Source organism: Macaca fascicularis, chromosome X (genome assembly GCF_037993035.2).
Source record: "Macaca fascicularis isolate 582-1 chromosome X, T2T-MFA8v1.1".
In the NCBI taxonomy this organism is placed as follows: domain Eukaryota; kingdom Metazoa; phylum Chordata; class Mammalia; order Primates; family Cercopithecidae; genus Macaca; species Macaca fascicularis.
In genome coordinates this window covers 49,528,231-49,555,445 of record NC_088395.1, presented here as the reverse complement: position 1 = coordinate 49,555,445, position 27,215 = coordinate 49,528,231, and the positions used below count along the sequence as shown (strand labels likewise).

Sequence of the window (27,215 nt, the reverse complement as noted above, 5' to 3'; positions counted from 1 at the left end):
AAAATGTTTTATCTAGGAGAAATTATTTCTATCTTCTGTTAATCTCAGGATAATTATTTTAAAATTTTCTAACCATAAAAAAAATTTAGTCACCTCTTAAAGCCACTTAAAAACTCATACTAAACCAACTACATGTATGGCAATATCCTGATTTATCCAGCTTTTATCCAACTTACCATATAAAAATATCAATCAAAGGAAATTGTGACCAACATTCAGCGACACAGTTTTTGGGTTTGCTCCTACTCCTAAGAATTGGGTCTATTTTGGGGCCAGTACTAAGCTACCTTACAGTAAAGCATTGCAGTTCTAAGCATTTTAAGCAAAATCATTTACTATTTTCACAGCAACATAGATGGTAGGAAGACACACACTTTGGAAAAATAATACAAATTCTGTATTCACCAGTCAAGTGTTCTTGGATATTTGGAAAAATAATATAAATTCTGTATTCACCAGTCAAGTGTTCTTGGATAAAACACAGTCACCGAGGCTTCATTCTCTTTATAAAGTGGAGAAATTTTATCATAGTGAGGGATTTCCCTAAGCTAAGCTGCAAACTATACCCTCTTCAATTTTCCAGTCAATTTCCCAGCATTGTTTGCGTTGTTTTCTTCTCTCCTGCTTCTGGTATGTGACAACGCATCACACACACACACACACACACACACACACACACACACACACACTTCCACAAGCATTCTTTCTTTGCCCTTCACCTTGAGCTGCAGATGCTCCCTTATCCTTTCTCTCCTGAGCAGGTGCAGGATCCTGACTTTGAGTTGGTGGTTCCAGTTTTTCAGGTGTTTCGTGAACATACTGGATGGGCTAGAAAACATGTGTGTGTGTACAATTTAAAAGTTTCGTTATTAATACATGTCAATAAAATATACACATATACATGTATAGATACATATATATAAATACACAGAGATAGAATACATAGAATCTTCTGATCATAATTAAGCCTAAAGACATTTCTCCAACTCTATTCTATATGCTTCATAAGGTTACTCTACCTACAGAAAGGTAACTCTGATAAAGAGATACCCACAAAAACGTTGGAAGCGATTATACGCTATGGTAGAAGTATACAATTTAAAATTAACAAGCATGAGAAGGAAGTCATGTGCAAAAGCTGCAGAACACAAGAGGAAAAAAATCCTCCTGAAACATTATTTCCTTCATGAGATGCCATAACCACTGTCATAAGATGCCAGCCTAATCAACATGAGAAAATCTCATCACTACAAAACAAAAAAAAATCATAGAAAAATGAGCTAGGCATACTGGCATGTACCTATAGTCACAGCTAATCAGGAGGCGGAGGCGGGAGGATCGCTTGAGCCCAGGAAGTCAAGGCTGCAGTTAGCTCTGACAACACCACCGCACTCTAGCCTGGGTGATGGAGGGAAATGGTAGCCAACATTCAGCAACACGGTTTTTGGAGTTATAAAAATACAAAATAAAAATGAATGAAGTTTTAAAAATACAATGTGAACCATAAATTTAGCAATCTAATTCCTGATATTAATAGATGAATGGGAAAAAATGCTGTGGTAATCAAAATAGATGCACTGTTTGATGAAACTCAACATAGATTCAAATGAATATGCTTAGCATATTTAGAACAGAATGGAATGACTTACTCTGAAGAAGTCCATCTACAAAAAAAGGACAGGAAATATGACGGTGAAATGTTGAAAGTTTTCCGTTTCTCATCAGGGATAAGACAAGGACGTCCACTATCACCATGGTAACAGGTGGGTCTGCGCAATGCCATATAATCAGAAAAGGAAATAAAACTCTTTACAACGGCTGCAACAGTCCTGGTGCGGAGGCCCATGCCTGTAATCCCAGCACTGTGGGAGGCAAGGCGGGTGCATCACTTGCACTCAGGAGTCCAAGAACAGCACGGGAAACATGGCAAAACCCCGTCTCTACAAACAATACAAAAGGACAAAGAAAAATAAATGGCAGAAATAAAATTGCTCTTATTGAAGGATGATATGTTTCCGTATGTTGAAGACTGAAAATGATCCAGAAGTAAACTTTTAGAAATCATAAGCATATTTCACAAGGCTGCTGGATAGAAAACCAATATATAAGAATTATGTCTCTGCCGGGCATGGTGGCTCACGCCTGTAATCCCAGCACTTTGGGAGGCCGAGGCGGGTGAATCACGAGGTCAGGAATTCAAGAGCACCCTGGCCAAGATGGTGAAACCCCATCTCTACTAAAAATACAAAACTTAGCGGGGCGTGATGGTGGACGCCTGTAATCCCAGCTACTCGGGAGGCTGAGGCAGAGAATTGCTTGAATCCGGGAGGCGGGGGCAGTGAGCAGAGATCCCGCCACTGCACTCCAGCCTGGGTGACACAGCGAGACTCCGTCGCCAAAGAGAAAAATGAAAGAAAGAAAAAAGAATGATGTGTCTACATACCAGCTCAAACCGTTAGAATATAACATTTCAAAGAATGATACATGTCTCACAGCATCAAAAAGCTAGAAATAAAGTTCACAAAAGATGCGCAAGATTTCTTTGCAGAGGGCTGTAAAGCTTTATTGGGAGAATTCTAATGAACAAATTTCCAACATAAGAGCAGCCTGCATCATTTCAGCGTGTCTTCTTTTAACACTGTCATTGCTTTTCACCTGTAACAGAAACATAACAATTGGGAACATGACTTAGCAACAAATTATTTAAATGCCCCTAAAGACATACAAAATACACTACACTTTGGGTTTTATTAAATGGACTAGAAACAGAACACTAAGGGTGATCCTGTGTCTTACATCCAATTGAACCTCTGTACACACTTTGAGGGTAGACCTGCAGAATTTAAAGGTAATTTCTTCTCTACACATCCAGTGCTCCCTTTCAATTCAGAAGCACTTACAATTCACAGTCAGCAATTTGGAAAACACAGGTGTAAAACATATTTCAGTTGATTAGTCAGGAAGTCCTAAAGTCATGGTCTTTCAACTTTAAATCTGATCAATCCATGTCTCTAAAGCTGAAACTTACATGTAACATTTGATATGGTGAGAGATGATTATATCACATATGAGTCGACAGTCTTATTAGAAATACTGGCTCATGAAGACAGTGCGGCAGGCAGCGTGCATAGCACAGACATCTTACTCACACCCATGCTGAGCATCACTGACCTACATGCCACAGAGGATAGGAACTAACCGGTCTCTCACCAGTTGATAACTCTGTCACTCAAGGTTTCCGTGAGGAAAGATTTTAAACGCAATTGTTCATTAAAAGCCAGACAATCCCAGCCTGGGCAGCATAGTGAGACCTCATCTCGACAAAAAAAAAAAAAAGTTTAAAAAAAATTTTTTAAAAAAATTAATAAATAACTTAGGCACGGTGGCTTGTGGGCTTGTGCATGTACTTTCAGCCACTCAAGACGCTGAGGTGGGAGGACTGCTTTAGCCAGGGAGCCAGAGGTTGCAGTGAGCTGAAATCACACCACTGTACTCCAGACTGAGACTCTGTCTCAAACAAACAAACAAACAAAGAGGAGGGAGAATTCACAATTTGACAAGATACTACGATAGGTATTCAGCTCTCCACACGGAAAAACTAGGATGAAGCAGAGTGACCGCTCACTTTCTTAGTAGCAATGAAATCTCAATTTAGAGATTTTCAGATGACTCAGGTCAGGGTTTCATGATATGGGATCAACACATCATGCGAACCAGATGATCTCTGTATCCCATGCATTCTATGCAACAGGATCAGAGTATGAAAGAACCAGAAGGGAAAATGGTTTTAATTTTTTTTTTTTTGAGACGGAGTCTCCCTCTGTCGCCCAGGCTGAAGGGCAGTGGCCTGATCTCAGCTCACTACAAGCTCCTCCTTCCGGGTTTACGCCATTCTCCTGCCTCAGCCCCCTGAGTAGCTAGGACTACAGGCGCCCGCCACCTCACCCGGCTAGATTTTTGTATTTTTTAGTAGAGACGGGGTTTCACCATGTTAGCCAGTATGGTCTTGATCTCCTGACCTCATGATCCGCCTGTCTCGGCCTCCCAAAGTGCTGGGATTACAGGCTTGAGCCACCGCGCCCGGCCGGGAAAATGGTTTTAAAATCTCTGACTTCAACTCACTATTTTCATAAGAACCAAAGACAGGTTTAGAAGTGAAAGGACTCACTCAGCATCTCGCCAAGGCTGTAAGAGCTGGTATTAGAACCCGCATCAGTGCTTTGGCATTTTTCACACCAAGTGATGGGTGTTACAAATGTGTTATGTATTTGTTAAAAGCAGATCATTACAAAAGCATCACAAAATTATGAGCTATTGGTTCAAGGATTTAGACTCAAATCTTCATTCAACATGGCTTTGACTCAGTTTGTTTCTATATCTGACAGCCTATCAGTCGGGTGCTGGGGCCTGAACTACGTTTCAAATAACCTTTCTATATAAGAACTCTAGTATTACAGAGGCAGTACTGTTACCTCTCTGCTATTAAAAATATAATGCTGGGTCGGGCTCCGTGGTTCTCGCCTGTAATCCCGGAAATTTCAAAGGCGAGGCACGTGGATAACCCGAGGCCAGGAGTTCGGGACCAACCTGTGCAACGGAACGAAACCCCATCAATACTAAACATACAAAAATTAGCTGGGAACGGTGGAGCACGTCTGTAAGCCTGGCTACTCGGGAGGCACACGCAGGAGAATGACTTGAACCCGGGAGGCTGAAGTTCCAGTGACCGAGGTGGGACCACTGTACTCCAGCCAGGGCGACAGAGCGAGACTCTGACTCAAAAAATAACTATTATTATTATTATACAATACTGTGGAAACAGACAACCTACGATCTGCATGTCTAATGGATTGCCTACCTTATTCAGGTCTTTTCACCTCCCCTGGATTTGGCAGGCTCATCTCCTGGACATCAGGACCATCTTCACGCTCATAATCAGGCGTCGGGCGAACCTCTTCCTGGCTCTCAGCTTCAGGCTCTGGCCCTTGAAAATAAAAAATACATATCAATTTAAGCAGTAAAATACAAAACGTCAATAAGAAAATAATACTCATGCTCTCGGTGTTATTTTATCAAAGCTTTAGCTACTGTAATAATAGATGTGTTGACAAGAATCCCAGGAACATTATTTCAGGAGTCTGTTAGCAGAAAACAGGAAAACAAGGTGTTCCAAATATTACCCTCTTCCTTTCCGAAGACTGCCCTCAGACAACGTTGTGGCCTCCTTTGCTCTTCTCTGTTATTCTACTTCTGATTGTCCTTACCTCATCAAATGACTCAAGGCTGAAATCCTGTCTCTCACAGCACTTACACTCCTAGCACTCAGACTCTCCTATGGCCTGAGTAGCCACCAATCAACGCTGAGTCGAAAAAAGGTCTTTAAAAAATACACGAAAAAGCCCAAACTGCAGAACATTCTGCAAACCAACTGGTCTATCCTCTTCAAAAATGTCCGTATCATGAATGACAAAGAAAAATTAAGGAAACATTCCAGATTAAAGGAAACTAAAAACACCTGAAAAGCACATGCAAGACGTGATCCTGAACCGGACTCTGGATCAGAAAAAGAAATCCTATCAATAACATTATCTGGGCCGGGCGTGGGGTCTCACGCCTGCAATCTAAACACTTTGGGATGCCAAGGTGGGCAGATCAGGTGAGGTCAGGAGTTGAAGACCGCAGTGGCAGGCGCCCGTAGGCCCAGCTACACGGCAGGCTGAGGCGTGAGAATCCCTAGAACCTGGGAGGTGTAGGTTGCAGTGAGCCAAGATCGCACTACTGCACTCCAACCTGGGCAACAGAGGGAGACTCCGTCTCAACAAAGAATAACGAAAGGAAGAAAGAAGTTGTCTGGGGAGCTGGCAAAATTTGAGTATCCACTGTGTATTAAATGACTGCATTTTCTCATTGTTAAATTTCCTGATTTTGATCTTTCTGCAGTGATGATCCAAGAAATGACTTTCTCTTTGTGCTGACAATATACACACCCTCAAGTACACAGGGGAAAGGACCATGATACCTGAAACTTTATCTAAATAAGTCAGCATTAATAATAGTAAACATATATCCGTGTGTGGGTGTGTGCGAGTGTGGGGGCAGACGGGTAAGAGAGGGAGGGAAGAGATATGAAACCTACGGAGCGAAAGCTATTAACAACTGGTGAATCTAGGTGAAAAGTATATGAGTTCGTTGTACTATTCTTGCAAATTTTCTATAAATGTTTCGTCTTGAATATAGACACAGTAAAACTTTTAAAGAATATATGACAACTACACTGAAGTTTAGGAAGAGAGGAGGTTTTCTTTCAATTGTGGTAAAAAACACACATATCATCAAATTTGCCGTCTTAACTATTTTTAAGTGGTACGGTTCACTAAGGAGTTATGTCTCCAACATTACCAGCCACTAGGCACAAACTTTGAGTCTGTGTTTTCCTATACCATGAAACCTTTATTTATTTACTTCTTTGTTTGTTTATTAGCAATGAGGTCTTGCTGTGTTTCCCAGGCTGGGCTTAAACGCCAGGGCTCAAGCGATCCTCTCACCTCATCCTCCCAAGTAGCTAGGACTATGAGTGCACGGCATTCAGCCCAGCTTGAGACCTTTCTCCTAAATGACAATCTGAGGATAAACCACAGGACATGCATAACGCTTATATTCAGCCGTAGACTACCAAGAGCACTATGCATCACCTAAGACATCTGAAGTCTACAACATGGATAGGATTTCAGTTACAATTACAATGTCAATTTCTGAAGGAATGATTAGCTGAATGGATTTGAGGACTATGGAAAATCTTACAGTCATGACACCCATTACCTACTGGGATAAACAGAAACTTAACTTTGTTCAAACAAAGTTATATTTAGGTCCGAAGGTCCCAAATGTATTATCCCACAAACGAACCCCGTGAAGAACAAAGCACCAAATATAACATTGTTTGTGAATCACACAAAATATACTGTCCCGCACTGAGAATAAGGGAGTGGGTGGACAGCAAGTAATGGGCATTGTTATCAGTCATATTCTAGAAACTTTTAACAACGAATCCCTGGAATAATCCATGACCTCGGTTACATAAACGTTTCCTTTCAAAACATTTTATCTCGCAGAAATGATTTCCATCTCATGTTAATCCCAGGATAACTCCTTTTCTGCTTTTCCAACCATAAAAGGATTTAATCACCTCCTAAAAGCCACTTAGAAAATCACTAAAGCAGCTACCTGTATGGCAGTACCCTTGTTTATCCAGCTTTTATCGAACGTACCATATAAAAATATCAATCGAAGGCAACGGTGGCCAACATTCAGTGACTCGGTTTTTGGAGCTGCTCCTGCTCCTCTGAACTGGGTCTCTTCTTGGGCCAGTACCAAGCTACCTTACAGGAAAGCATTTGAGTTTTAAGCATTTTCAGCAAAATCATTTCCTTCTGTATAGCAACACAGATGATAGGAAGACACAAACTTGGAAAAAAGTATAAATTGTGTATTCACCAGTCAAGGGTTCTTGGATAAAACACAATCCCGGCACCTCTATTCTCTCATTTATAAAGTCGAGAAATTTTATCATAGTGAGGGATTTACCTAAGCTAAGCTGCAAACTACATAGCCTCCTGACTTTTCCAGTCAAATTCAGGCATTCTTTCCATTGATTACTTTCCTCCTGTTCCTGCTATGTGACAATGCATAACACACACACACATGCACACACGCACACGCACACACACGGGCACACAAGCGGGCATTCTTCCTCCCTTTCCATCACCTTGACCTGCAGATGCTCCCTCATCCTCTCCCTCCTGAGCAGGTGCAGGATCCTGACTTTGAGTTGCTGGTTCCCCTTCTTCAGGTTTTGGTGGTTCCACTTCTTCATCACTGAACTGCTCGGGCTGGGGAATATGTGTGGGTATGCAAATAAAGAAAAAAAACCAAGTTTTGCTATTGATACAAAATTTTACATATATACACAAAATACATAGCTGTTTCTGATCATAACTAAGCCTAAAGACATTTCTCCAACTCTATTCTCCATGGCCAAGAACGTTACTCTACCCACAGGGAGGTTACTGTGAGAAAAGTGACGCACAAGGACTTTGGAAGCTATTATACTCTGTGTTGGAATACATGTGTACGATCTGTCATTAACAAACAAAGCATGAGAAAGAAGTCATGGGCAAAAGCTGAAGAACACGAGAGGAAAAACAAAAAAATCCTCAGGAATCAACGTTTCCTTCATGAGACGCCATAATCATGTTTTATCAGCAGGAAAGACGTTTCTCAGCATTTCCATACTAATGCAACAACACTATCACAAAAATTAATTTCTGCTAACAGAAAACGTCGAATTAACATTTAAGCGCTCACCAGCATAGGCCCAATCATTTCAGGAGGCTCTACATAGCGTCTTGGTCTACGCCGGTAGGTCGATCTTCCTCGCCAACTCATATTTCACACTGAAAACAGACAACCGTGATTGGGAACATGCGCTCCAGAGGGCTGCTATATTCCATCACTTCCATGGATCAATGTTAACTTGTCGTTTTAATTTTGAAAATACTCTCAAAATAAGTCCCAGAGTGAAGCATACGTGTGTACGTTTTCTAAGTGCCTACAAAGCCATTTATGCTGGCCAAGCTGGCAGAGCAGTCATCTTAAGGCGTGTGGCAAGAGGCAGAGGACTTTTTTTTCTAAATTTCCTTCGGATGCGGGGTCTCGCTCTGTTGCTCAGGCTGGAGTGCAGAGGCGCGATCACAGCTCACTGCAGCCTCGACCTCCTGCTCAAGGGATCCTCCCGCCTCTGTGTCCCAAGTAACTCGGACTATAGGTGAGCGCCACTGTGCCCCGCAGATACAGGTCATTTCTGATGAGGTTTAGTTTCACAAGTGGACTCCCCACGAAAACACTAGTGAATCACAATTCCCATGATGGCTGCTTTGGGCACACTCCCGCTTCCTAGAGCCATTCACCCCCTCTCACATCAAGTTTGGTTGCACAGCACTGCCTCGCCCACTCCTTCCAACTTTTCCCAGACCTTCCATGGCGGACGTGAGACCTTGAGGTGCTTCTCACTCGGGCGCTCCACACTCCACACCACTGCGGGGCGCTCACCTGGCCGTAGCCTTCCCAGGTGCCAGGTTCCTTCTTTACCGACCGCCTCACCCCCACCGGGCACCCCGTTGAGGGATCTGCCGTGTGTCGTCAGGGGTTCTGGGCACCTCGGGACTTCCATCCCCCAAACAGCACTCACCCCATCTTCACCTGAGTCCCTGACTGCCTTCCCTCCGTGGCCCACCTTCCTCCCTGTCCAGGCCCCCTCACGACCACAAAGTCGATGGTGGCCTAGCAGCGTGAGAAGAGGAGGACGACCTCGAGGCCCTTCTCCCTCAGAGTCCACAGACCAGGAAGCGGGATCCACTGGACCCACCCGAGGCCCTCTTCACCCTCACTCACACTTCAGCCCCCGGGATGACTGGCCTGCAGACCTACCAGACGAATCTCAGTAGGGGAAAAAGAGACCGGACGGCAGGAACGAGAGCGCACAGCCTCACAGCTTCCTGGCGTTCTTCACGTGGGCTAACGGGCCGGGCGGAAGACGCCCAGTGAACATGCGCACTGAGACGGGGGCCCAGGGAGCATGCGCGGCTGTGGGCCCTCGCGGGCTGCCGTTACCAGCCCAATGCCCCAAACCCCCCGATTCCCATCCACACTGAGGATAATGGAATCCAACCTCCCTTTGCAGTTTTCTATGCTTCTGGGACTCAAATACCTCAAGTAGTGCTCCCCTCAAAACTCACTCGATTTTCAACTGAACCGACCCCGACACACTCACACCACCCCCCCACCCCAGGGTCCTCTCTTGCGCTGGCCCCATCATGGGGACAAGAACCATGGTGACTGCCTGGGAAGACAGGTAGACCACCTGCAAAAACAGCAATAGCAACCTACCCCACAAGGAAATTGTTCAATGTGAACAAGTCACACAAAGAGACTGAAAGAAAAATGAATACAATCTCTAGGACCTGTAAAGAAATACTAAAACGATAGCTATCATTTGTAGCATCTAAATCACAGAAGGAGAAGTGACAGTATTAGGGAAACGGGACAGCCAGAGTGGCACCATGTGAAAATCAACTCCGTCTTGAAACTAGAAAGATACATAGTCCTACCAGTCACAACCCATGGTCCTAAGATGTTTGGAGTTGAAAAAACAGACGAAAGGTACCTCCACGGACATGCCCCCACAGCAGCAGAAACTGCAGGGTTCCCAACACCCAAAGCAACATATGCTTTCAACATAATTATGCTTTCGTGGACTTATACACTGGTAAGTCAAGGATAGTTGTCTTTAAATCAACAGAATGGTAAATTTCATCATGCTCTTTGCCCACCTGCACAAAGGTACAGGTAAGTTTAGTCTTTATATAGATAAGACCCCTATATAAGAAAAACCTGATCAGGCCAAGTCTCACGCCTGTAATCCTAGTATTTTGGGAGGCTGTGCTGGCCAGAACACCTGGCCTCAGGACTTCCATCAAGACCAGCCTGAGCAACATCAGAAAATCTCATCACTACAAAAAACAAAGAATAAGCCGTTAAAAAATTACCTGGACGTGATGGCATGTACCTAGACTCACAGCTACTCAGGAGGCTGAGGTGGGAGGCTCGCTTCAGCCCAGGAGGTCAAGGCTGCAGTGAGCTTTGATAACACCACTGCACCCCAGCCTGGATGACAGAGTGAGACCCTGTCTCAAGTTTTTAAAATTGAACATAAAAACATCCAATTTTATCAATCGAATTCACTATATTAACAGATGAATGGGAAAAAATGCTCTGGTCATCAAAATAGATGCACTGTTTGATGAAACTCAACATAGATTCAAATGAATACGCTCAGCATATTTAGAACAGAATGGAATGACTTACTCTGAAGAAGTCCGTCTACAAAAAAAGGACAGTAAATATGACAGTGAAATGTTGAAAGTTTTCCGTTTCTCATCAGGGATAAGACAAGGATGTCCACTATCACCATGGTAACAGGTGAGTCTGCGCAATGCCATAAAATCAGTAAAGGAAATAAAACTCTTTACAACGGCAGCAACAGGCCTGGCGCGGAGGCCCACACCTATAATCCCAGCACTGTGGGAGGCAAGGCGGGTGCATCACTTGCACTCAGGAGTCCAAGAACAGCACGGGAAACATGGCAAAACCCCGTCTCTACAAACAATACAAAAGGACAAAGAAAAATAAATGGCAGAAACAAAATTGCTCTTATTGAAGGATGATATGTTTCTGTATGTTGAAGACTGAAAATGATCTAGAAATAAACTTTTAGAATTCATAAGCATATTTCACAAGGCTGCTGGATAGAAAACCAGTATATAAGAATTATCTCTCCGCCAGGCGCGGTGGCTCACGCCTCTAATCCCAGCACTTTGGGAGGCCGAGGCGGGTGAATCACGAGGTCAGGAATTCAAGAGCACCCTGGCCAAGACGGTGAAACCCCATCTCTACTAAAAATACAAAACTTAGCCGGGAGTGCTGGTGGACGCCTGTAATCCCAGCTACTTGGGAGGCTGAGGCAGAGAATTGCTTGAATCTCTGCAATTCAAGCAGTGAGCAGAGATCGCACCGCTGCACTCCAGCCTGGGTGACACAGCAAGACTCCGTCGCCAAAGAGAAAAATGAAAGAAAGAAAAAAGAATGATGTGTCTACATACCAGCTCAAACAGTTGGAATATAACATTTCAAAGAATGATACATGTCTCACAGCATCAAAAAGCTAGAAATAAAGTTCACAAAAGATGCGCAAGACTTCTTTGCAGAGGGCTGTAAAGCTTTATTGGGAGAATTGTAATGAACAAATTTCCAATATAGGAGCAGCCTGCATCACTTCAGCGTGTCTTCTTTTAACACTGTCATTGCTTTTCACCTGTAACAGAAACGTAACAATTGGGAACATGACGTAGCAACAGATTATTTAAATGACCCTAAAGGCATACAAAACACACTACAGTTTGGGTTTTATTAAATGGACTAGAAACAGAACCCTAAGGGTGATCCTGTATCTTACATCCGATTAAACCTCTCTATACACTTTGAGGACAGACCTGCAGAATTTAAAGGTAATGTCTTCCCTAAACATCCAGTGCTTCCTTTCAATTCAGAAGCACTTACAATTCACAGTCAGCAATTTGGAAAACACATGTGCAAAACATACTTCAGTCGATTACTCAGGAAGTACTAAAGTCATGGTCTTTCAAATTTGAATCTGATCAATCCATGTCTCTAAAGCTGAAACTTACATGTAACATTTGATATAGTGAGAGATGATTGTATCATATATGTGTCGACAGTCTTATTAGAAATGCTGGCGCATGAAGACTGACACTGCGGCGGGGAGCATGCATAGCACAGGCATCTTACTCACACCCATGCTGAGCATCACTGACCTACATGCCACAGAGGATAGGAACTAACCGGTCTCTCGCCAGTTGATAATTCTGTCACTCAAGGTTTCCATGAGGAAAGATTTTAAAAGCAATTGTTCATTAAACGCCAGAGAATCTCAGCTAGGGCAACATAGTGAGACCTCATCTCAACAAAAAAAAGAGTTAAAAAAAAATTTAAAAAAACAAAACAAAACAAAACAAAAAACAACTTAGGCACAGTGGCTTGTGCATGTACTTTCAGCCACTCAAGAGGCTGAGGTGGGAGGACTGCTTTAGCCAGGGAGCCAGAGGTTGCAGTGAGCTGAAATCACACCACTGTACTCCAGCCTAGGTGACAGACTGAGACTCTGTCTCAGACAAACAAACAAACTAACAAAGAGGAGGGAGAATTCACAATTTGACAAGATACTACGATAGGTATTCAGCTCTCCACACGGAAAAACTAGGATGAAGCAGAGTGACCGCTCACTTTCTTAGTAGCAATGAAATCTCAATTTAGAGATTTTCAGATGACTCAGGCCAGGGTTTCATGATTTGGGATCAACACATCATGTGAAGCAGATGATCTCTATGTCCCATGCATTCGATGCAACAGGATCAGAGTATGAAAGAACCAGAAGGGAAAATGGTTTTAAAATCTCTGACTTCAACTCACTATTTTCATAAGAACCAAAGACAGGTTTAGAAGTGAAAGGACTCACTCAGCATCTCGCCAAGGCTGTAAGAACTGGTATTAGAACCCGCATCAGTGCTTCGGCATTTTTCACACCAAGTGATGGGTGTTACAAATGTGTTATGTATTTGTTAAAAGCAGATCTTTACAAAAGCATCTGAAAATTATGAGCTATTGGTTCAAGGATTTAGACTCAAATCTTCATTCAACATGGCTTTGACTCAGTTTGTTTCTATATCTGACAGCCTATCAGTCGGGTGCAGGGGCCTGAACGACGTTTCAAATAACCTTTCTATATAAGAACTCTAGTATTACAGAGGCAGTACTGTTACCTCTCTGCTATTAAAAATATAATGCTGGGTCGGGCTCCGTGGCTCTCGCCTGTAATCCCGGAAATTTCAAAGGCGAGGCACGTGGATAACCCGAGGCCAGGAGTTCGGGACCAACCTGTGCAACGGAACAAAACCCCATCAATACTAAACATACAAAAATTAGCTGGGAACGGTGGAGCACGTCTGTAAGCCTGGCTACTCGGGAGGCACACGCAGGAGAATGACTTGAACCCAGGAGGCTGAAGTTCCAGTGACCGAGGTGGGACCACTGCACTCCAGCTTGGTCGACAGAGCGAGACTCTGTCTCAAAAAATAACTATTATTCTTATTATACAATACTGTGGAAACAGACACCCTACGATCTGCATGTCTAATGGATTGCCTACCTTATTCAGGCCTTTTCACCTCCTCTGGATTTGGCAGGCTCATCTCCTGGACATCAGGACCATCTTCACGCTCATAATCGGGCGTCGGGCGAACCTCTTCCTGGCTCTCAGCTTCAGGCTCTGGCCCTTAAAAATAAAAAATACATATCAATTTAAGCAGTAAAACATAAAATATCAATGAGAAAATAATACTCATGCTCTCGGTGTTATTTTATCAAAGCTTTAGCTACTGTAATAATAGATGTGTTGACAAGAATCCCAGGAACATTATTTCAGGAGTCTGTTAGCAGAAAACAGGAAAACAAGGTGTTCCAAATATTACCCTCTTCCTTTCCGAAGACTGCCCTCAGACAACGTTGTGGTCTCCTTTGCTCTTCTCTGTTATTCTACTTCTGATTGTCCTTACCTCATCAAATGACTCAAGGCTGAAATCCTGTCTCTCACAGCACTTACACTCCTAGCACTCAGACTCTCCTATGGCCTGAGTAGCCACCAATCAACGCTGAGTCGAAAAAAGGTCTTTAAAAAATACACGAAAAAGCCCAAACTGCAGAACATTCTGCAAACCAACTGGTCTATCCTCTTCAAAAATGTCTGTATCATGAATGACAAAGAAAAATTAAGGAAACATTCTAGATTAAAGGAAACTAAAAACACCTGAAAAGCACAGGTAAGACGTGATCCTGAACCGGACTCTGGATCAGAAAAAGAAATCCTATCAATAACATTATCTGGGCCGGGAGTGGGGTCTCACGCCTGCAATCCAAACACTTTGGGATGCTAAGGTGGGCAGATCAGGTGAGGTCAGAAGTTCAAGACAGCAGTGGCCGGCGCCCGTAGGCCCAGCTACACGGCAGGCTGAGGCGTGAGATTCCCTAGAACCTGGGAGGTGTAGGTTGCAGTGAGCCAAGATCGCACTACTGCACTCCAACCTCGGCAACAGAGGGAGACTCCGTCTCAACAAAGAATAACGAAAGGAAGAAAGAAGTTGTCTGGGGAGCTGGCAAAATTTGAGTATGCACTGCGTATTAAATGACTGCATTTTCTCATTGTTAAATTTCCTGATTTTGATCTTTCTGCAGTGATGATCCAAGAAATGACTTTTCTTTGTGCTGACGATATACACACCCTCGAGTACATAGGGGAAAGGACCATGATACCTGAAACTTTATCTAAACAAGTCAGCATTGATAACAGTAAACATATATCCGCGTGTGGTGTGTGTGAGTGTGTGGGCAGCCGGGTTAGACAGGGAGGGAAGAGATATAAAACCTACGGAGAGAAAGCTATTAAAAATTGGTGAATCTAGGTGAAAAGTATATGAGTTCGTTGTACTATTCTTGCAAATTTTCTATAAATGTTTCGTCTTGAATATAGACACAGTAAAAATTTTAAAGAATATATGACAACTACACTGAAGTTTAGGAAGAGAGGAGGTTTTCTTTCAATTGTGGTAAAAAAATACACATATCCTCAAACTTCCCGTCTTTTTTTAAGTGGTACAGTTCACTAAGGAGTTATGTCTGCAACATTACCAGCCACTAGGCACAAACTTTGAATCTGTGTTTTCCTATACCATGAAACCTTTATTTATTTACTTGTTTGTTTGTTTGTTTATTACTGATGAGATCTCGCCATGTTTCCCAGGCTGGGCTTGAACGCCAGGGCTCAAGCGATCCTCTCACCTCAGCCTCCTAAGTAGCTGGGACTATGAGTGCACGGCGTTCAGCCCAGCTTGAGACCTTTCTCCTTAATGACAATCTGAGGATAAACCACAGGACATGCATAATGCTTATATTCAGCCATAGAGTACCAAGAGCAGTGTGCATCACCTAAGAAATCTGAAGTCTACAACATGGATAGGATTTCAGTTACAATTACAATGTCAATTTCTGAAGGAATGATTAGCTGAATGGATTTGAGGACTATGGAAAATCTTACAGTCATGACACCCATTACCTACTGGGATAAACAGAAACTTAACTTTCTTCAAACAAAGTTATATTTAGGTCCGAAGGTCCCAAATGTAATATTCCATAAATGAACCCCGTGAAGAACAAAGCACCAAATATAACATTGTTTGTGAATCACACAAAATATACTGTCCCGCACTGAGAATAAGGGAGTGGGTGGACAGCAGGTAATGGGCATTGTTATCAGTCATATTCTAGAAACTTTTAACAATGAATCCCTGGAATAATCCATGACCTCAGTTACATAAATGTTTCCTTTCAAAACATTTTATCTCAGAGAAATGATTTCCATCTCATGTTAATCCCAGGATAACTCCTTTTCTGCTTTTCCAACCATAAAAGGATTTAATCACCTCCTAAAAGCCACTTAGAAAATCACTAAACCAGCTACCTGTATGGCAGTATCCTCGTATATCCGGCTTTTATCAAACGTACCATAAAAATATCAATCTAAGGAAACGGTGGCCAACATTCAGTGACTCGGTTTTTGGAGCTGCTCCTGCTCCTCTGAACTGGGTCTCTTCTTGGGCCAGTACTAAGCTACCTTACAGAAAAGCATTTGCGTTTTAAGCATTTTCAGCAAAATCTTTCCTTCTTTATAGCAACATAGATGATAGGAAGACACAAACCTTGGAACAAAGTACAAATTGTGTATTCACCAGTCAATCCCGGCACCTCTATTCTCTCATTCATAAGGTCGAGAAATTTTATCACAGTGAGGGATTTGCCTAAGCTAAGCTGCAAACTACATAGCCTCCTGGCTTTTCCAGTCAATTTCAGGCATTCTTTCCACTGATTTCTTTCCTCCTGTTCCTGCTATGTGACAATGCATAACACACACACACATGCACACGCACACACTCAGACACACACACCAGCGGGCATTCTTCTTCCCTTTCCATCACCTTGACCTGCAGATGCTCCCTCATCCTCTCCCTCCTGAGCAGGTGCAGGATCCTGACTTTGAGTTGCTGGTTCCCCTTCTTCAGGTTTTGGTGGTTCCACTTCTTCATCACTGAACTGCTCGGGCTGGGGAATATGTGTGGGTGTGCAAATAAAGAAAAAAAAAACAAGTTTTGCTATTGATACAAAATTTTACATATATACACAGAATACATAGCTATTTCTGATCATAACTAAGCCTAAAGACATTTTTCCAACTCTATTCTCTATGGCCAAGAACGTTACTCTACCCACAGGGAGGTTACTGTGAGAAAAGTGACGCACAAGGACTTTGGAAGCTATTATACTCTGTGTTGGAATACATGTGTACGATCTGTCATTAACAAACAAAGCATGAGAAAGAAGTCATGGGCAAGAGCTGAAGAACACGAGAGGAAAAACGAAAAATCCTCCAGAATCAACGTTTCCTTCATGAGACGCCATAATCATGTTTTATCAGCAGGAAAGACGTTTCTCAGCATTTCCATACTAATGCAACAACACTATCGCAAAAATTCATTTCTGCTAATAGAAAACATCGAATTAATATTTAAGCGCTCACCAGCATAGGCCCAATCACTTCAGGAGGATCTACATAGCGTCTTGGTCTACGCCGGTAGGTCGATCTTCCTCGCCAACTCATATTTCACACTGAAAACAGACAACCGTGATTGGGAACATGCGCTCCAGAGGGCTGCTATATTCGATCTCTTCCATGGATCAATGTTAACTTGTCGTTTTAATTTTGAAAATACTCTCAAAATAAGTCCCAGAGTGAAGCATACGTGTGTACGTTTTCTAAGTGCCTACAAAGCCAATTATGCTGGCCAAGCTGGCAGAGCAGTCATCTTAAGGCGTGTGGCAAGAGGCAGAGGACATTTTTTTCTAAATTTCTTTTGGACGCGGGGTCTCGCTGTGTTGCTCAGGCTGGAGTGCAGGGGCGCAATCACAGCTCACTGCAGCCTCGACCTGCTGCTCAAGGGATCCTCCCGCCTCTGTGTCCCGAGTAACTCAGACTATAGGCGAGCACCACTGTGCCCCGCAGATAGAGGTCATTTCTGATGAGGTTTAGTTTCACAAGCGGACTCCCCACGAAAACACTAGTGAATCACAATTCCCGTGATGGCTGCTTTGGGCAACTCCCGCTTCCTAGAGCCATTCACCCCCTTTCACATTAAGTTTGGTTGCACCGCACTGCCTCGCCCACTCCTTCCCACTTTTCCCGGACCTTCCATGGCGGACGTGAGACCTTGCAGTGCTTCTCACTCAGGCGCTCCACACTCCACACCGCTGGGGGGCGCTCACCAGGCCGTAGCCTTCCCAGGTACCAGGTTCCTTCTTTACCGACTGCCTCACCCCCACCGGGCACCCCATTCGGGATCTGCCCTGTGTCGTCGGGGGTTCTCGGCACCTCGGGACTTCCATCCCCCAAACAGCACTCACCCCATCATCACCTGAGCCCCTGACCGCCTTCCCTCTGCGGACCACCTTCCTCCCTGTCCAGGCCCCCTCACGACCACAAAGTCGATGGTCGCCTGGTAGCCTGAGAAGAGAAGGAGGACGACCTCGAGGTCCTTCTCCCTCAGAGGCCACAGACCAGGAAGCGGGATCCACCGGACCCACCCGAGGCCCTCTTCACCCTCACTCACACTTCAGCCCCCATTATGACTGGCCTGCAGACCTACCAGACGAATCTCAGTAGGGGAAAAAGACTCCGGACGGCAAGAACGAGACCGCACAGCCTCACAGCTCCCTGGCGTTCTTCACGTGGGCTAACGGGCTGGGCGGAAGACGCCCAGTGAACATGCGCACTGAGAAGGGAGCCCAGAGAGCATGCGCGGCTGTGGGCCTGGGCGGGCTGCCGTTCCCAACCCCATGCCCCAAACCCCCGATTCCCATCCACACTGAGGATAATGGAATCCAACCTCCCTTTGCTGTTTCCTATGCTTCTGGGACTCGAATACCTCAAGTAGTGCTCCCCTCAAAACTCACTCGATTTTCAACTGAACCGACCCCGACACACACACACACACACACACACAAACCCAGGGTCCTCTCTTGCCCTGGCCCCACCATGGGGACAAGAACCACGGTGACTGCCTGGAAAGACAGGTAGACCACCTGCAAAAACAGCAATAGCAACCTACCCCACAAGGAAATTGTTCAATGTGAACAAGTCACACAAAGAGACTGAAAGAAAAATGAATACAATCTCTAGGACCTGTAAAGAAATACTAAAACGGTATCTATCCTTTTTAGAATCAGAATCACAGAAGGAGAAGTGACAGTATTAGGGAAACGGGACAGCCAGAGTGGCACCATGTGAAAATCAACTCCATCTTGAAACTAGCAAGATACATAGTCCTACCAGTCACAACCCATGGTCCTAAGATGTTTGGAGTTGAGAAAACAGACGAAAGGTACCTCCAAGGACATGCTCCCACAGCAGCGGAAACTGCAGGGTTCCCAACACCCAACAATATATGCTTTCAACATAATTATGCTCTCATGGACTTACACACTGGTAAGTCAAGGATAGTTGTCTTTAAATCAACAGAATGATAAATTTCATCATGCAAGTCTTTGCCCACCTGCACAAAGGTACAGGTAAGTTTAGTCTTTATATAGATAAGACCCCTATATAAGAAAAACCTGATCAGGCCAAGTCTCACGCCTGTAATCCTAGTATTTTGGGAGGCTGTGCTGGCCAGAACACCTGAGCTGAGGACTTCCATCGAGAGCAGCCTGAGCAACATCAGAAAATCTCAAAACTACAAAAAACAAAGAAAAAGCCATCAAAAAATTACCTGCGCATGGTGGCATGTACCTAGACTCACAGCTACTCAGGAGGCTGAGGTGGGAGGATCGCTTCAGCCCAGGAGGTCAAGGCTGCAGTGAGCTCTGATAACACCACTGCACCCCAGCCTGGATGACAGAGTGAGACCCTGTCTCAAGTTTTAAAAATTGAGCATAAAAACATCCAATTTTATCAATCGAATTCACTATATTAACAGATGAATGGGAAAAAATGCTGTGGTCGAAAGAGATGCACTGTTTGATGAAACTCAACATAGATTCAAATGAATACGCTCAGCATATTTAGAACAGAATGGAATGACTTACTCTGAAGAAGTCCGTCTACAAAAAAAGGACAGTAAATATGACAGTGAAATGTTGAAAGTTTTCCGTTTCTCATCAGGGATAAGACAAGGATGTCCACTATCACCATGGAACAGGTGGGTCTGCGCAATGCCATAAAATCAGAAAAGGAAATAAAAGTCTTTACAACGGCAGCAACAGTCCTGGTGCGGAGGCCCATGCCTGTAATCCCAGCACTGTGGGAGGCAAGGCGGGTGCATCACTTGCACTCAGGAGTCCAAGAACAGCACGGGAAACATGGCAAAACCCCGTCTCACCAAACAATACAAAAGGACAAAGAAAAATAAATGGCAGAAATAAAATTGCTCTTATTGAAGGATGATATGTTTCTGTATGTTGAAGACTGAAAATGATCTAGAAATAAACTTTTAGAGTTCATAAGCATATTTCACAAGGCTGCTGGATAGAAAACCAATATATAAGAATTATGTCTCCGCCGGGCATGGTGGCTCACGCTTGTAATCCCAACACTTTGGAAGGCCGAGGCGGGTGAATCACGAGGTCAGGAATTCAAGAGCACCCTAGCCAAGATGGTGAAACCCCATCTCTACTAAAAATACAAAACTTAGCCGGGAGTGCTGGTGGGCGCCTGTAATCCCAGCTACTTGGGAGGCTGAGGCAGAGAATTGCTTGAATCCGGGAGGCGGGGGTGGCAGTGAGCAGAGATCGCGCCACTGCACTCCAGCCTGGGTGACACAGCGAGACTCTGTCGCCAAAGGGAAAAATGAAAGAAAGAAAAAAGAATGATGTGTCTACATACCAGCTCAAACAGTTGGAATATAACATTTCAAAGAATGATACATGTCTCACAGCATCAAAAAGCTAGAAATAAAGTTCACAAAAGATGCGCAAGACTTCTTTGCAGAGGGCTGTAAAGCTTTATTGGGAGAATTGTAATGAACAAATTTCCAACATAGGAGCAGCCTGCATCATTTCAGCGTGTCTTCTTTTAACACTGTCATTGCTTTTCACCTGTAACAGAAACATAACAATTAGCAAGGTGACTTAGCAACAGATTATTTAAATGACCCTAAAGGCATACAAAACACACTACAGTTTGGATTTTGTTAAATGGACTAGAAACAAAACCCAAAGGGTGATCCTGTGTCTTACATCCAATTAAACCTCAATACACTTTGAGGACGGACCTGTAGAATTTAAAGGTAATTTCTTCCCTAAACATCCAGTGCTTCCTTTCAATTCAAAAGCACTTACAATTCACAGTCAGGAATTTGGAAAACACAAGTGTAAAACATACTTCAGTTGATTAGTCAGGAAGTCCTAAAGTCATGGTCTTTCAACTTTAAATCTGATCAATCCATGTCTCTAAAGCTGAAACTTACATGTAACATTTGATATGGTGAGAGATGATTATATCACATATGTGTCAACAGTCTTATTAGAAATACTGCCTCATGAAGACTGACAGTGTGGCAGGGAGCGTGCATAGCACAGGCATCTTACTCACACCCATGCTGAGCATCACTGACCTACATGCCACAGAGGATAGGAACTAACCGGTCTCTCGCCAGTTGATAATTTCATCACTCAAGGTTTCCGTGAGGAAAGATTTTAAAAGCAATTGTTCATTAAAAGCCAGAGAATCCCAGCCTGGGCAACATAGTGAGACCTCATCTCGACAAAAAAAAATTTTTTTTTAATTTAACAGAAAAAAAAAAAAAAAAACAACTTAGGCACGGTGGCTTGTGCATATACTTTCAGCCACTCAGGAGGCTGAGGTGGGAGGACTGCTTTAGCCAGGGAGCCAGAGGTTGCAGTGAGCTGAAATCACACCACTGTACTCCAGCCTGGGTGACAGACTGAGACTCTGTCTCAAACAAACAAAGAGGAGGGAGAATTCACAATTTGACAAGATACTACGATAGGTATTCAGCTCTCCACACGGAAAAACTAAGATGAAGCAGAGTGACCGCTCACTTTCTTAGTAGCAATGAAATCTCAATTTAGAGATTTTCAGATGACTCAGGCCAGGGTTTCATGATTTGGGATCAACACATCATGCGAAGCAGATGATCTCTGTATCCCATGCATTCTATACAACAGGATCAGAGTATGAAAGAACCAGAAGGGAAAATGGTTTTAAAATCTCTGACTTCAACTCACTATTTCCATAAGAACCAAAGACAGGTTTAGAAGTGAAAGGACTCACTCAGCATCTCGCCAAGGCTGTAAGAGCTGGTATTAGAACCCGCATCAGTGCTTCGGCATTTTTCACACCAAGTGATGGGTGTTACAAATGTGTTATGTATTTGTTAAAAGCAGATCTTTACAAAAGCATCTGAAAATTATGAGCTATTGGTTCAAGGATTTAGACTCAAATCTTTATTCAACATGGCTTTGACTCAGTTTCTTTCTATATCTGACAGCCTATCAGTCGGGTGCTGGGGCCTGAACTACGTTTCAAATAACCTTTCTATATAAGAACTCTAGTATTACAGAGGCAGTACTGTTACTTCTCTGCTATTAAAAATATAATGCTGGGTCGGGCTCCGTGGCTCTCGCCTGTAATCCCGGAAATTTCAAAGGCGAGGCACGTGGATAACCCGAGGCCAGGAGTTCGGGACCAACCTGTGCAACGGAACAAAACCCCATCAATACTAAACATACAAAAATTAGCTGGGAACGGTGGAGCACGTCTGTACGCCTGGCTACTCGGGAGGCACACGCAGGAGAATGACTTGAACCCGGGAGGCTGAAGTTCCAGTGACCGAGGTGGTACCACTGCACTCCAGCTTGGTCGACAGAGCGAGACTCTGTCTCAAAAAATAACTATTATTCTTATTATACAATACTGTGGAAACAGACACCCTACGATCTGCATGTCTAATGGATGGCCTACCTTATTCAGGCCTTTTCACCTCCTCTGGATTTGGCAGGCTCATCTCCTGGACATCAGGACCATCTTCACGCTCATAATCAGGCGTCGGGCGAACCTCTTCCTGGCTCTCAGCTTCAGGCTCTGGCCCTTGAAAATAAAAAATACATATCAATTTAAGCAGTAAAATATAAAATGTCAATAAGAAAATAATACTCATGCTCTCTGAGTTATTATATCAAAGCTTTAGCTACTGTAATAATAGATGTGTTGACAAGAATCCCAGGAACATTATTTCAGGAGTCTGTTAGCAGAAAACAGGAAAACAAGGTGTTCCAAATATTACCCTCTTCCTTTCCGAAGACTGCCCTCAGACAACGTTGTGGCCTCCTTTGCTCTTCTCTGTTATTCTACTTCTGATTGTCCTTACCTCATCAAATGACTCAAGGCTGAAATCCTGTCTCTCACAGCACTTACACTCCTAGCACTCAGACTCTCCTATGGCCTGAGTAGCCACCAATCAACGCTGAGTCGAAAAAAGGTCTTTAAAAAATACACGAAAAAGCCCAAACTGCAGAACATTCTGCAAACCAACTGGTCTATCCTCTTCAAAAATGTCTGTATCATGAATGACAAAGAAAAATTAAGGAAACATTCTAGATTAAAGGAAACTAAAAACACCTGAAAAGCACAGGTAAGACGTGATCCTGAACCGGACTCTGGATCAGAAAAAGAAATCCTATCAATAACATTATCTGGGCCGGGAGTGGGGTCTCACGCCTGCAATCCAAACACTTTGGGATGCTAAGGTGGGCAGATCAGGTGAGGTCAGAAGTTCAAGACAGCAGTGGCCGGCGCCCGTAGGCCCAGCTACACGGCAGGCTGAGGCGTGAGATTCCCTAGAACCTGGGAGGTGTAGGTTGCAGTGAGCCAAGATCGCACTACTGCACTCCAACCTGGGCAACAGAGGGAGACTCCGTCTCAACAAAGAATAACGAAAGGAAGAAAGAAGTTGTCTGGGGAGCTGGCAAAATTTGAGTATGCACTGCGTATTAAATGACTGCATTTTCTCATTGTTAAATTTCCTGATTTTGATCTTTCTGCAGTGATGATCCAAGAAATGACTTTTCTTTGTGCTGACGATATACACACCCTCGAGTACATAGGGGAAAGGACCATGATACCTGAAACTTTATCTAAACAAGTCAGCATTGATAACAGTAAACATATATCGACGTGTGGGTGTGTGTGAGTGTGTGGGCAGCCGGGTTAGACAGGGAGGGAAGAGATATAAAACCTACGGAGAGAAAGCTATTAAAAATTGGTGAATCTAGGTGAAAAGTATATGAGTTCGTTGTACTATTCTTGCAAATTTTCTATAAATGTTATGTCTTGAATATAGACACAGTAAAAATTTTAAAGAATATATGACAACTACACTGAAGTTTAGGAAGAGAGGAGGTTTTCTTTCAATTGTGGTAAAAAAATACACATATCCTCAAACTTCCCGTCTTTTTTTAAGTGGTACAGTTCACTAAGGAGTTATGTCTGCAACGTTACCAGCCACTAGGCACAAACTTTGAATCTGTGTTTTCCTATACCATGAAACCTTTATTTATTTACTTGTTTGTTTGTTTGTTTATTACTGATGAGATCTCGCTATGTTTCCCAGGCTGGGCTTGAACGCCAGGGCTCAAGCGATCCTCTCACCTCAGCCTCCCAAGTAGCTGGGACTATGAGTGCACGGCGTTCAGCCCAGCTTGAGACCTTTCTCCTAAATGACAATCTGAGGATAAACCACAGGACATGCATAATGCTTATATTCAGCCATAGAGTACCAAGAGCAGTGTGCATCACCTAAGAAATCTGAAGTCTACAACATGGATAGGATTTCAGTTACAATTACAATGTCAATTTCTGAAGGAATGATTAGCTGAATGGATTTGAGGACTATGGAAAATCTTACAGTCATGACACCCATTACCTACTGGGATAAACAGAAACTTAACTTTCTTCAAACAAAGTTATATTTAGGTCCGAAGGTCCCAAATGTAATATTCCATAAATGAACCCCGTGAAGAACAAAGCACCAAATATAACATTGTTTGTGAATCACACAAAATATACTGTCCCGCACTGAGAATAAGGGAGTGGGTGGACAGCAGGTAATGGGCATTGTTATCAGTCATATTCTAGAAACTTTTAACAATGAATCCCTGGAATAATCCATGACCTCAGTTACATAAATGTTTCCTTTCAAAACATTTTATCTCGGAGAAATGATTTCCATCTCATGTTAATCCCAGGATAACTCCTTTTCTGCTTTTCCAACCATAAAAGGATTTAATCACCTCCTAAAAGCCACTTAGAAAATCACTAAACCAGCTACCTGTATGGCAGTATCCTCGTATATCCGGCTTTTATCAAACGTACCATAAAAATATCAATCTAAGGAAACGGTGGCCAACATTCAGTGACTCGGTTTTTGGAGCTGCTCCTGCTCCTCTGAACTGGGTCTCTTCTTGGGCCAGTACTAAGCTACCTTACAGAAAAGCATTTGCGTTTTAAGCATTTTCAGCAAAATCTTTCCTTCTTTATAGCAACATAGATGATAGGAAGACACAAACCTTGGAACAAAGTACAAATTGTGTATTCACCAGTCAATCCCGGCACCTCTATTCTCTCATTCATAAGGTCGAGAAATTTTATCACAGTGAGGGATTTGCCTAAGCTAAGCTGCAAACTACATAGCCTCCTGGCTTTTCCAGTCAATTTCAGGCATTCTTTCCACTGATTTCTTTCCTCCTGTTCCTGCTATGTGACAATGCATAACACACACACACATGCACACGCACACACTCAGACACACACACCAGCGGGCATTCTTCTTCCCTTTCCATCACCTTGACCTGCAGATGCTCCCTCATCCTCTCCCTCCTGAGCAGGTGCAGGATCCTGACTTTGAGTTGCTGGTTCCCCTTCTTCAGGTTTTGGTGGTTCCACTTCTTCATCACTGAACTGCTCGGGCTGGGGAATATGTGTGGGTGTGCAAATAAAGAAAAAAAAACAAGTTTTGCTATTGATACAAAATTTTACATATATACACAGAATACATAGCTATTTCTGATCATAACTAAGCCTAAAGACATTTTTCCAACTCTATTCTCTATGGCCAAGAACGTTACTCTACCCACAGGGAGGTTACTGTGAGAAAAGTGACGCACAAGGACTTTGGAAGCTATTATACTCTGTGTTGGAATACATGTGTACGATCTGTCATTAACAAACAAAGCATGAGAAAGAAGTCATGGGCAAGAGCTGAAGAACACGAGAGGAAAAACGAAAAATCCTCCAGAATCAACGTTTCCTTCATGAGACGCCATAATCATGTTTTATCAGCAGGAAAGACGTTTCTCAGCATTTCCATACTAATGCAACAACACTATCGCAAAAATTCATTTCTGCTAATAGAAAACATCGAATTAATATTTAAGCGCTCACCAGCATAGGCCCAATCACTTCAGGAGGATCTACATAGCGTCTTGGTCTACGCCGGTAGGTCGATCTTCCTCGCCAACTCATATTTCACACTGAAAACAGACAACCGTGATTGGGAACATGCGCTCCAGAGGGCTGCTATATTCGATCTCTTCCATGGATCAATGTTAACTTGTCGTTTTAATTTTGAAAATACTCTCAAAATAAGTCCCAGAGTGAAGCATACGTGTGTACGTTTTCTAAGTGCCTACAAAGCCAATTATGCTGGCCAAGCTGGCAGAGCAGTCATCTTAAGGCGTGTGGCAAGAGGCAGAGGACATTTTTTTCTAAATTTCTTTTGGACGCGGGGTCTCGCTGTGTTGCTCAGGCTGGAGTGCAGGGGCGCAATCACAGCTCACTGCAGCCTCGACCTCCTGCTCAAGGGATCCTCCCGCCTCTGTGTCCCGAGTAACTCAGACTATAGGCGAGCACCACTGTGCCCCGCAGATAGAGGTCATTTCTGATGAGGTTTAGTTTCACAAGCGGACTCCCCACGAAAACACTAGTGAATCACAATTCCCGTGATGGCTGCTTTGGGCAACTCCCGCTTCCTAGAGCCATTCACCCCCTTTCACATTAAGTTTGGTTGCACCGCACTGCCTCGCCCACTCCTTCCCACTTTTCCCGGACCTTCCATGGCGGACGTGAGACCTTGCAGTGCTTCTCACTCAGGCGCTCCACACTCCACACCGCTGGGGGGCGCTCACCAGGCCGTAGCCTTCCCAGGTACCAGGTTCCTTCTTTACCGACTGCCTCACCCCCACCGGGCACCCCATTCGGGATCTGCCCTGTGTCGTCGGGGGTTCTCGGCACCTCGGGACTTCCATCCCCCAAACAGCACTCACCCCATCATCACCTGAGCCCCTGACCGCCTTCCCTCTGCGGACCACCTTCCTCCCTGTCCAGGCCCCCTCACGACCACAAAGTC

The 27,215-nt window shown here is 43.7% G+C and overlaps 3 protein-coding genes across 6 annotated transcripts in view; all 3 read right to left on the bottom strand.

Moving 5' to 3' along the window:
- LOC102124448 (G antigen 10-like) overlaps positions 1–18,611 on the bottom strand; it is a 53,509-nt gene extending 34,898 nt beyond the window's left edge. The window contains exons 1-5 of one of the 4 annotated variants that reach the window (XM_065537884.1): positions 18,441–18,611; positions 17,318–17,406; positions 16,719–16,842; positions 13,841–13,966; positions 2,538–2,655 (exon numbers count right to left, since the gene is read on the bottom strand). In XM_065537884.1, coding sequence (XP_065393956.1) covers positions 13,842–13,966; positions 16,719–16,842; positions 17,318–17,398 — 330 coding nt within the window. In that variant the 5' untranslated portion in view covers positions 17,399–17,406; positions 18,441–18,611 and the 3' untranslated portion in view covers positions 2,538–2,655; position 13,841. Of the gene's footprint in view, positions 1–2,537; positions 2,656–11,815; positions 11,930–13,840; positions 13,967–16,718; positions 16,843–17,317; positions 17,592–18,440 lie in introns of those variants that run through there. The other 3 variants (XM_005593560.5, XM_065537885.1, XM_065537883.2) reach the window with 3 other exon arrangements.
- Positions 4,730–9,576, bottom strand: LOC102123791 (G antigen 10-like). The gene is made up of 4 exons (XM_045383668.2): positions 9,487–9,576; positions 8,365–8,453; positions 7,766–7,889; positions 4,730–4,984 (listed from the first exon to the last, which is right to left on the bottom strand). Exons 2-4 carry the CDS (start codon positions 8,443–8,445, stop codon positions 4,860–4,862), a joined length of 330 nt encoding a protein of 109 aa, XP_045239603.2. The 5' UTR covers positions 8,446–8,453; positions 9,487–9,576; the 3' UTR covers positions 4,730–4,859.
- A 2,158-nt stretch (positions 18,612–20,769) lies between the features above and the next one.
- Positions 20,770–26,433, bottom strand: LOC135969126 (G antigen 10-like). Its single transcript, XM_065537938.2, has 4 exons — positions 26,252–26,433; positions 25,654–25,777; positions 22,775–22,900; positions 20,770–20,886 (listed from the first exon to the last, which is right to left on the bottom strand). The coding sequence occupies exons 1-3, from the start codon at positions 26,330–26,332 to the stop codon at positions 22,776–22,778; spliced, it is 330 nt and encodes a 109-aa protein (XP_065394010.1). The 5' UTR covers positions 26,333–26,433; the 3' UTR covers positions 20,770–20,886; position 22,775.
- Between the last annotated feature and the right edge of the window lie 782 nt (positions 26,434–27,215).